The 10,570-nt window shown below is 69.3% G+C and overlaps 1 protein-coding gene across 2 annotated transcripts; it reads left to right on the forward strand.

Moving 5' to 3' along the window:
• The first annotated feature begins 1,169 nt into the window (after positions 1-1,169).
• On the forward strand, positions 1,170-10,292 carry CAMKV (CaM kinase like vesicle associated). 2 transcript variants are annotated; one of them, XM_067303593.1, is made up of 11 exons: positions 1,170-1,231; positions 4,874-4,982; positions 6,791-6,922; positions 7,102-7,176; positions 7,331-7,469; positions 7,598-7,718; positions 8,132-8,207; positions 8,277-8,413; positions 8,512-8,590; positions 8,667-8,754; positions 9,165-10,292. In XM_067303593.1, exons 2-11 carry the CDS (start codon positions 4,888-4,890, stop codon positions 9,390-9,392), a joined length of 1,170 nt encoding a protein of 389 aa, XP_067159694.1. In that variant the 5' UTR covers positions 1,170-1,231; positions 4,874-4,887; the 3' UTR covers positions 9,393-10,292. The 2 variants fall into 2 exon arrangements, with proteins under 2 accessions (XP_067159694.1, XP_067159695.1); XM_067303594.1 differs by lacking the exon at positions 1,170-1,231 and adding an exon at positions 4,508-4,524.
• The last annotated feature ends 278 nt before the right edge of the window (positions 10,293-10,570 follow it).

A 10,570-nucleotide genomic window follows, 5' to 3' on the forward strand; every position in this document is an offset into this window, starting at 1 on the left:
GGTTGGCTAATGAAGGGCGACCATGCAAATATTAATTGCTATTAACCTCGCGGGAGCGGGCCGCATTTGGAGCACCTCGTCGAAGCACTACATCTGCATTTTCCGGCTGTATAACAGGGAGCTGACGGAAGGCAGAAAGGAAACAGAACAAAATTAGAAAGAAAGGAGCAAGCCGTGACAGCTCTCGTTTATTTATACGCCTCTCCGAAAAGCCAATGTTGCCTGCCGGAAGTTTTCCGACACACACATTTCCAGACCTGGGATTCAAACGCTGCAAGGGCAGAGGCATACGTGGGGCCAGCAGGTCTCGAATCCACCTTAGCAGCCCGCGTCCCATTTTAGTGGATTGCCGTGATTTCTTTGGACGCCGCCTGTCCCTTCGCATTGCACCTTCCCCGCTCCCCCTGCACCGCTTTGCTGGCGGCTCCTCGACGCATTCGCCCAGGCGGGTGGGACAGCAGGTGAAATTTCAGAAAAGCCCACGAAGCCCCCACGCCACCCTGCAGGAGCTTGCGGCAATTCCCTCCCTCCACCGCCTGTTTGTTATTAATTCTGGAAAATAATAATAATAAAAGACAAAACGAGAAGCCAGTGGCGAACGAGGAGCGACGCAGGGAGCTGGCAGGCTGCGGCCGTGACGCTAATGGGGAGCGAAGGCGACTCTAAGTGGAAGTGAAGGCATGGCGGCCCTCTGTCCGAGAGCTGCAGGAATTAAGCTCCTTGCATACAGGGGCCCAAAGCGGTGGCACAGGAGCGGCCCCCAGCAGCGCGGGGTACGGGCGCCCCACGGGCGCTGCGGGTGCAGCCCTGTGCCGCGTGCACCCCGCCCCCCCGGATGCCCAGGTCCGGGGCCATGTGCACCCCAAGCCCCGTGGGTGCTGGGGGGAGCCCCACGCACCCCGTCCCCTGCGGGTGCGCGTGCCCGGGCCACGCGCGCCCCACTCCGGGGGGTGCCCCCGGGGGGGAGGGGGAGGACCCCCGCCGGGGGGGCGGGGCGCAAAGTTTGGCGGTGACGTCACGGGGAGACCCCGCCCCCGGGGGCGGGGCCGCGCGCTCCCGCCCTCGCAACTTGCCGCGCCGGGCGCTCCGCTCCGGCACCGGCACCGGCTCCGGCACCGGCACCGGCTCCGGCAGCGGCAGCGCGGCGCGGCAGGGCGGGAGGGGCGCGCGCCGCCCCGCTCAGCGGCGGCCCCGGGGCTCGGCCCCCCTTTGCGGTGCGAGAGGCGTTCAGGTGAGCGCGGGCGGCGGCGCCGGGCCGGGCCGGGCCAGCCCCGGGGCGGCGGGGACCCTCCGCGCCGCGCCCGGGAGAAGCGGGTGCCGTGCCCCGGCCGTGCCCCCGCCGCCCGCCCGGGCCACGCGTGTCGCGTCGCCCTGTGCGGGGCCACGTGTGCCCCGCCGCGCGTGTGCGCCCCGCGGCGGCTCCTCGCCCCCGTCCCGGCGCGCCGGCTCCCGCCGTCGGCAGCGGCTCCGCCGGCCGCCGCTGCCCCCGCGCCGGGCTGCGCAGCCCCGACGGGCCCGGCCGGGAGCCGCGCTCGAGCGGCCGCTGCGCCCCGGGGCGGCGCGGCAGGCTGCCATCGGGGCTCTCCCCTGCGGCCGCCCACGCGTGTCCGCGTCCCGGCGGTGACCCCCGCGCTGGGGGCCGGGCTCGGCCGGCCGGGCACCTCCTCTGCGTGCCGTCCGCCAGCGGGGCATCGGGCTCTGTCCTCACGCCGCCGGGGCCCGGCCCTGGCGCGGGTCTGCGGCTCCCCGAACGCGTGCGGCCCTTGGGGGCCGGCGGCGTGGAGGCCGTGCCCTGCACGCCCTCCCTGGCGCTGAGCCCCGCCACGCGGGAGCGACCCGGCACGCTCCCTCCCTCGCTCCCCTCGAAGGGAGCCCCGCGCCCGGCTCGCTTCCCCGCTGCGGCGATTGATCCGAGCTCGCCGGCTGCCGGAGACTTTTTTTTTTCCCTGGGATCTGCAGCCAGCTCTGCACCCTGCGCGTCGCTGCCAGCCGAGGTGGGCCAGGCCAGGCAAGCGCCCCTGCCGGCACCCCGTGCCCCGCTCCGTGGGGCAACGTCGCCTCCGGGCGCCCAGCCGCACCGGGGTTCCATCCCGCACCCCAACCCTCTGCAGTCCTGGCCTGAAATACCCCTCGGGGGCTGTTTGCCCGTGCAGCCTCTTCTCGCCTCCCCTGTTTGCTGCTGCCTGCGCTATAAATATTTTGGTCCGTCTTGGGCTCGACTGCGTTTTCTGCCTCTCCCCAGCACATCCTTCCCCTGGGGAGGTGGGATGCCGCACGGGGAGCACCGGGACCTGGCGGAGCTGCGGCCCTTTGCCGCAGGTGGGGACGCCCGGGGGGTGCCCCGGGGCGGGCGCGGGTGGAAGCGGCACCGTGGAAAGATCTAGACGCGAGGCAGCCGTTGGCACCCCCTGGCGCTGCGGGGAAGGGGCCGGCGCAGGCGCTGGGGACCCGGGCCGGGCAGCGAAGGCCGCGCGGCTGCGTCATCCCTCCGGTGCCGTCCGCACCCTGCCACCCACTTCCCGGCTATTGTCTTACACCCGCTGTTGCTTCTGCTCTTAAAGTAGGTGCTTCGGGGTGGGGGGGGGCAGGCTGTGTGCGGGCGCCGGCGCAGCACCCAGCCTCCCCTCCCCGGCACCCTGGGGAGGGAGCACCCTCGCCCCCTCGGGTGCCCCTTCCCTGGCACCCCCGCCCCAGCGAGCGGGTGCCCTCGCCCCCGGGCTGAGGGTGCCAGTGCTGCTGCAGGCTGCCTCCCTTGCGTAGCACCTGGGGGGCACAGAGCCCCCCGGGCCAGCCCGGGGCGGGGGACAGTGCCGGCACAAAGCCCTGGCAGGATGGGGCCCTGCTAAACCAACGGGAACTAATTTTGATGAGCGCAGATTAGCTGAGCGCTCACAGAGGCAGCAATAAAATCCCGATATATCATCCTGCCCGGGTCCCCTTTGCGGCTAATGCTCCCGTTACACAGCCGGAGCTGGCAGGCTGCCCCGGCCGGCCGGCCGGCTGCCCTCGCCGCACCAGCCCTCCCGCTGACCCCGGGCGACGGGCACCCCGGCGCAGGGCACCCTGGCACCGTGGCACCCGCCGTTCCCTTTTGGCGGGCGGAAGCGGGCTGCGGAGGCGAGCCCGGGACTCTCCTTCCTCCGGGGCGTTTCTCGCGGCCGTCGTGGCGGCGGGGGGGCCGTGAGTGTTTGCGTCGAGGCCAGGCACGGTGGCACCTGGGCCGTGGTGCGGGCAGCTCGGCCGGACCGGGGTGATGGCAGCTTTGCCGTGGCTGCGCCAGGCTGCCCGCGGGCTCGGGCAGACACGTCCGCAAGGTGCTCTGCATCGCTGCAAGGGTGCAAATGCCGGGGCCGGCGTTGGGCGGGGGGCAACTTTTCGAAGGCGGCTGTTCGGAGAGGCTGAAGGAAGGCTGGAAAACCCGACAGCGCCTCTGGTACGGGGAGGGAGGTCCCATGGACGCCTCTGCTTTCCCTCGAAGCAGAGGCTCGTGTGCGAGCGTGAAGGCGCCTCGTTATTCTCGCCTTCCTCGCCGGGCGACCCGGCAGCGTCGCCCCAGCTGGGAGCAGCCCGCGGCCGCCGCTCGGGTGGCACGTTGGTGCCCTCCTGCCTCCGCGGGCCGCGAGTAGCAGGCACGAGAAGCCCGAGCTGGCGGCGGGGGCCAGCATCCCGTCCGCGTTCAGCATCGGTTGCCCCAGGCCCACTTTGGTGCTGGGGGGGAGGATGTGCCGCCGGGCCAGGGCCCGTCCGGGAGGAGCTGGGGACCCGCGCGCGGGGCAGGCCCGCGGCCCCGCGCCCCCGCCGGGGTGCCTGCCCGGCCCTGCCCCCTCCGCGCGGCTGTGCCGTTTTCTGCTTTTACAGCTCCCATTGCCATAGCAACAGGCTCGGCGCTTCGGTACCCGGAGCAGCCGGCTCCCGCATCCCGCGCGCCTCCATCCTTCCCGCCGGCTTCTCGCAGCCCGGGGCGGCTGCCAGCAGGCGCTGCCAGTGCGGCCGGCGGGCTGGCGTCGGGGCTGCCCGAGCCTTTGAGGAGCTTTCGGGGTGGGCGCCGAGTGCTGAGGGAGGCCAGTGCCGCCAGAGCCCCTCGCGGGTCCCGCTCGGCCCCGTCCGTGGAGGCAGTTTGGATGCAGCTTCAAAAACCACTGGGAGGGTGCAAACGCCGGGGAAGGCAGGCAGAGCCGAGCTGCCGCCAGGGTGGGGAAAAAATCACTTTATTGAAGCAATTTTCTGCGGGGAAGCTTCCAAACCAGGTCCGATTTTGAAGGGTTCAAGGCCAAAAAGCGCAGAGCAAAACACGGCTAGAGGCCGGAGGACCGAGCTGCTCCGCTCGCTGCTGGCGGGAGGGGGACGAGTGTCGCAAAACTGCTGCAACCAAGCGCCTGGCGCATGGCGATGGAGTAGGGCCAGAGGGTCCATCGAAGCAGGGCAGCTAACGAGTGGGGGCTGAGACTGGAGTAACTCATTGCACGTTCACCCGGCCTGTGCCGATGCTCTTCGCGGGAGGCCGCCGAGGATCCCTGAGCTAAAGTAGTGTCGTCGTGGGCCAAAACCGGGCTGAGGAAGGGGAAACGGAGGGGACGGCGTGTAGCCAGCACAGCGTCGCTTCGGCGCCTCGAGCCCGGGGAGGGCGGCCGGCGGGACGCCACGGTGATGGGCTGGGGGGGGGGGCGCAGAGGGAAGCGGCTCGCGGCAGCCAGGAAACGCCGCCAGCCTCTGCGCTTCGTTGGGTTTTACGTTCATTGGAGCAGCTCGGGAGGGACCGGTATGGCTGGCATGGCTGCAGCGTGGAGGGCCAGGCTGGGGGGCTGGTGGATGCTTGCACGGGGGTCGGACGCGCTCTCCCCGAGGCGCTCACCCGGCCTCTCTGCTCTTTCAGCACCGGGCCCTGCGATGCCGTTTGGCTGCGTGACGCTGGGAGACAAGAAGGATTATAACCAGCCGTCCGAGGTGACCGACAGATATGACCTGGGCCAGGTCATCAAAACGTGAGTCTGCCCCCGCTCGCGACCCCCGGGCATCGCCGCCGGCAGCCCCAGGCGGAGGGGACGGTGCGAGAGTTTGCAAATCTCTTCGTTTTTGGGCTGCCGTAGCGCTTTTCCCGCGGGGCCCCCGCCTCGGTCGGCGCCTGGGCCAGGCGCTGCTTGTTTCGTGAGCGGCTGGCCCATAATTAGTCCCTATTCCTGGGCAGTGCAGGGAGTTATTTACTGCCCACTCTTGAAGCCCGCTCCGAGGACGGAATTGCTAATTGGGGCTAGGTTTTCCTCCACTGCCGATCGCTGCAGCCTGATGGCTCCGATTAACCCTCCCTCCTCCTCCCCCCCGCCGAAATATCTGCTGGGATTGCAGCAATTTCACAAAATCACGGCTCCCCAAAGCAACTCGTGAAAGCAGGACGTTTCTGCTCTGGTAAATGAAAGCCGAAAGGAAGCATATGTAGAATATTTTTGTGAGCGCGTCGCTGCGCGAGGAAGCGGAGCGCTGCTGCTCTGGCAAAAGTTTTATTGGTACGTTAAGGGACCAGTTACGAAGCACTCTGCGAAATGAAGCCATCAGAACCGGCTGCCAATGGAGACCGATTTGACCCCAAAACACCTGCTAGAAATTTTTCCGTCGGCTGCAGAAGCGCCAAGGCCGGTTTGCTGGGGGGGGCCCCTGGGGCGCTGGGGCAGCAGCATTTCCACTGCAGGAGGAAGCCGCAACACCAGCGGCTCGCGCCAGCTCGGTATTCGTCGCCTCCCTGCGGCGCCTCTGCACCTGGGGCACGGCACGAGGGCTCCTGCCGGCCCTATTGATTCAAACGCGATTAATAATAGAATAGAAAGTCTTTCGTCATCCTCCGGCAACAGGCGCATCTCGCCTTGTTTCTTCCCAAACGCAGTGCTCAAATTAATTTGGGGGCATGCTGCTTTTTCTGCATCGTTACAAGCGGTTTCACAGCCTTCATCCAGCCCCACGTCCAGGGGAGGGCTCAGGTCACTTCTATTCCCGGCGCTCCAGAAAACCTCCGCGCCCTGCAGCTGGGATGGGGCTTTTTGCTTATCTAATTTCATCATTTCCTACTAATTCGATTGCTTGATAGGGATTTCTTCTTGCTGCCTTTGTTTTGCTACTGCACCTGGAGAGATTTTTAGCCACTGTGTTTTCTTCCCTGCTTGGAGAACGGGCTGTTCACCCGTGCCGCTTGGAGAGCATCCCCTTTTTTGCATGCTCCCATCTGGGTTTTCTTCCCAGCTGGCTTCTCTCATTCCCCATATTGAACAGCATCTGGCCGCAACATCTACTCTTTGTGTAACATCTGCTTTTCAGCACAGGGGTTTGATTCCTCCTTGCAGCGGGGCATGGAGGGGGCGAGCTGCTGGTGGGCGAATGGCTCTCCCGCCAGCAGGGCCAGCATCTGTGAACTCAGTGATGCTGGGGATGTTCTGCTGCTGGCACGCCGTGGGAAGCGCGGCTCCCGTTGGCAAGGTGCCGGAGCAGCCCCTTGTCCTGCTGGACCCGGCGGCTCCTCTGTGCCTGGCACCCTCCTAGCTCTGCCCGGGCTTTGCCCCCATGGCAGCAAATAGGTCCTGGGGTTGCTGATGTTGATGCTGCCTCTTTTCCCTGCTGTTTCTCCTCTCCCTGGCTTTTGCCACGGTGTCTTTGTGGTGTGCCGGGGCCTGCGTTGGCCTCGGTGGTGCTGCCCTCTGCTCCTGGAGCTGCTGGCAGCGTCTGGGCAGCGTCTGCTGGACCCTGCTCCCATTGCGTCCCGGCGTGGGTGCCACAGGTGTGATGGGCTGCGGGGTCCCTTTCGCAGGGAGGAGTTCTGCGAAATCTTCCGGGCCAAGGAGAAGACGACGGGGAAGCTGTACACGTGCAAGAAGTTCCTGAAGCGGGATGGGCGGAAGGTGCGGAAGGCGGCCAAGAACGAGATCATCATCTTGAAAATGTGAGTCGTGGGGACGGGCCTGAGAGCCCCAGCGCGGGGGGACCGGGCAGGAGCGAGCCAGCAACTGCGGCGGCCGCTGAGCCAGGCCCTGGGGTGGCCGCGCTGGTGCGGGCCGGTCCCTGGGCCTTGGCGCGGGCTGGGGAGCGCCCACCAACGCTGCGATCTCTCCGGTGCCCTAGGGTGAAGCACCCCAACATCCTGCAGCTGGTGGATGTGTATATCACCCGCAAAGAGTACTTCATCTTCCTGGAGCTGTAAGTGGGAGCAGCGGGTGACGGGCGATGCAGGGTGCATCCCCTCCCGAATCCCTGCCAGCGGCTGTCCTGGAGCCCTGGCAGCCCTGCCGCGGGGCGCCAGCCCGGCCAGGGGCGCGCAGGGCTCTCGGCAGCCTGCTCTCCGTGCTGGCAGGGCCACGGGCCGGGAGGTCTTCGACTGGATCCTGGACCAGGGCTACTACTCTGAGAGGGACACCAGCAACGTCATCCGGCAGGTGCTAGAGGCCGTCGCCTACCTGCACTCGCTCAAGATCGTGCACAGGAACCTCAAGGTAGGTCGGCCGGCAGGACAGGAGCACCTTGTACTGGCCAACCAGCTCCAGCTCTGGCCGGGGATGCTGGCACCCATGGGTGCCGATGTGCCTGCTGGCCCCGCTCTCACTCCTCCCTGGGCCGACAGCTGGAGAACCTCGTTTATTATAACCGCCTGAAGAACTCCAAGATTGTCATCAGCGACTTCCACTTGGCGAAGCTGGAGAACGGCCTCATCAAGGAGCCCTGCGGCACCCCGGAGTACCTGGGTGAGAGCGAGCCGGGCAGGCAGCCGGGGCCAGGGAGGCACGGCACGGCACAGGCAGCGCTGCCAGGGTGCCGCCAGCCCAACAGGTTCTCCGTGCTCCCCGCCATGCCGGCGGCTGATCCTCGCGGGCCCTTCCCATTCCCCGCCATCCCGGCTGATCCCAGTGGGTCCTTCTCGCTCTCGTGGCGTGTGAGTCCACATGATCCCGGCAGCTTCTTCCCACTGATCCGGGGTGACTCTGGCCGAGGCAGCCCCGGGCTGTCGGGACGAGCGGGACATGGCCATCCCCACCACCGGGTCTCCGCAAGCAGCTGGAGGAGCGGATGGGGCCCCGGGGGGGGCCCGGGCCGCCGAGCGGAGGGAGGGCGGCGTGGGCATTTGGGTCTCCACCGCCACCCTCTTGTGCCCTTGCAGCTCCTGAGGTGGTGGGGCGCCAGCGGTACGGGCGGCCCGTGGACTGCTGGGCCATCGGCGTCATCATGTACATCCTGTAAGTGCCGGGGTGCGGGGGGGCGCGGGGGGCCCGGGCCGTGCTGAGCCTCCCCCCTCCCTCCCGCAGCCTCTCGGGGAACCCCCCCTTCTACGAGGAGACGGACGAGGACGACTACGAGAACCACGACAAGAACCTCTTCCGCAAAATACTCGCCGGCGACTATGAGTTTGACCCGCCTTACTGGGACGACATCTCGCAGGCGGGTGAGCGCCGGGGGCCGCCGGGGGCCCGCGCGCACCCCCCGGTGCCCCGTCTGGGACCCGTGGGGCTGCCCGGCCCTGAGCCCTCCCTGTGCCCGCAGCCAAGGAGCTGGTGACGCGTCTGATGGAGGTGGAGCAGGACCAGAGGATCACGGCGGAGGAAGCCATCTCCCACGAGTGGTGAGGGCTGGTGGGGTGCGCGGGGGGGGCTCGGGGGCTCCGAGGGGGGCTCCTCACCGCTCCGCGCCTCCCCCAGGATCTCCGGCAATGCCGCCTCTGACAAGAACATCAAGGACGGTGTCTGCGCCCAGATCGAGAAGAACTTCGCCAGGGCCAAGTGGAAGGTGAGTGGCCCTGGGCGGGCGCCCGGCCCCCCTGGGGGGGCTGGGAAGCGAGTGCCGGCGGCTCCTCCGGGTGCCTCGGTTTCCCCTCTGGACCCTCACCCTGGCAGCGGGGTGGCCATGCCCACCCGCTCCCTGGGCCCCCATCACAGGGCCAGCGGCCTCCCGCCAGCCCCCAAACCCCACTGTGATATGTCCCCCCCCACCCCTTGGGGCCAGGCCCAGCGCGCTGACAGGAGCCCCTGCAGCGCCGCGAGTCCCCACAGCAGGGTCGCCCCGGGGCTGGGAAGGAGCCCGACGCCCCAGTGAGGGGCTGCCGGAGGGCGCCCCGGGGCTGGGGGGGCAGGGGGGGACGGACCCCGCCGCTGCCGCCACCGCCCCCCCACGGGCCCCTCCGCCTCTCGTCCCCGCAGAAAGCCGTGCGCGTGACCACGCTCATGAAACGCCTGCGGGCGCCGGAGCAGACGGAGCCGGCACCGGCTGCCGCGGCCGCCCCTGCCACCACGGACACTGCGGCCCCCCCGGCCCCCGAAACGCCGCCCGCCGCCGCCACGCAGCCCCCGGCCCCCGCCACGCCACCCGCTGCCACGTGTAACGGGGCTGGGGCCGCCACCGAGGCCCACAGCGAAGAGACCGGCTGAGCGCCGCGCCGTCCTCCCCCCGGCCCCGCGCTCCCTGTGTGTACATAGCCCCTGGCATGGTCCCCCGCTCCCTGCCCGCCTGCCTGCCTCCCCCACCGCCTCGGCCCCCTTTTCTACGTGCCCCGGCCCTGCGCGCCCCCCCCTCCCCAGCCAGCCGGCCCCGAGGCAGAGCCCTTGCATGGAGCCCGTCCCCCCCCCCCCCCCCCCGCTCTCTTCTCCCTCCCTGCTGGTGGCTTTGGTGGTTCGGCTGCGGGCCGGCGGCTCTCCCTTGCCCGCTCTCTCAGTCTGTCCCTCGCGTGCCAGCCCTGCCGCCAGCGGCCCCCGCACAAACCTCGTGCGTGGGCCCCCCACCCCCCCACGGGCTGTTGCTCCCGGCAAAGGTGCCCAGGCCCCCCGAGGCCGCGTGTGCAAGGATGGAGGCGCAGCCATGCCGGGCAGGGCTGGGGGGGCCGTGGGTGGCAAGATCGGGGGCTGCCCGGGGGGCCCGAGCGGCTCCGGGGCCCCTGCACGGGCAGAGCATGTCGCATCCCTGGCTTATTCCCAGAGGGGGTTTCTGGGGGGAGGAGGGGGGCGCGTTGCATGGGGCGCCGCGGCGGCAGGCCGGAGCGTGGGGCAGCTGCCGCTCGGGGGGGCCCCCTCTCGCACCGGAGGGGGGCAGTGGCCGGGCCTGGAGGCGGGTTTGCCCCCCCCCCCAAAGTGGCCCGGGGCCCGGTGCAGCTGCCCGGGCTCGAGCTGCCTCTCCCCCCTTCCCGCCGTGCCCCCGCTCCCCTCCCTCGCAGCTGCATGTTTGCGGGGCTGAGTTTGGCTGAGGCCGGCCCCGCGGGCGCCGGCACCCCTGCGTGACTGCCGCGCTGTATCTCTGGCAAATAAAGACCCCGCTGAGGACAAACTGAGAAAGCACCAGCGACGCCTGCCCTGTCTCTTTGTGGGGCCGGCCCTGCTGCCGGGCGGGGGCTGAGCGGAGCGGCTGCTTGCTGGTGCTCGTAAGTAGCCGGGGCCGTGACAAGGAAACCCAGAAGCCGGCCTGCAGAGGCAGCGTGGCCTTGCGGCGCCTCCTCCCCGCGGCCAAAAGGGGAGCCCGCCCGCCCCAGGAGCGGGGACGCAGCCCACCATTAGGCTTCAGGGCACATGGCGCCACCTGCGGCCTCGGGCGCTTCGGCCCCGCCAGCCCCCACCCG

The sequence above is a fragment of the Apteryx mantelli genome, chromosome 12 (genome assembly GCF_036417845.1).
Source record: "Apteryx mantelli isolate bAptMan1 chromosome 12, bAptMan1.hap1, whole genome shotgun sequence".
NCBI lineage: Eukaryota > Metazoa > Chordata > Aves > Apterygiformes > Apterygidae > Apteryx > Apteryx mantelli.

Coding starts and splice junctions, on each gene's coding strand:
- CAMKV (XM_067303593.1), top strand. CDS start 4,888: ATGCCGTTTGGCTGCGTGACGCTGGGAGACAAGAAGGATTATAACCAG. Junction 4,983..6,790: donor CTGGGCCAGGTCATCAAAAC/GTGAGTCTGCCC, acceptor TCCCTTTCGCAG/GGAGGAGTTCTGCGAAATCT. Junction 7,470..7,597: donor TCGTGCACAGGAACCTCAAG/GTAGGTCGGCCG, acceptor CTGGGCCGACAG/CTGGAGAACCTCGTTTATTA.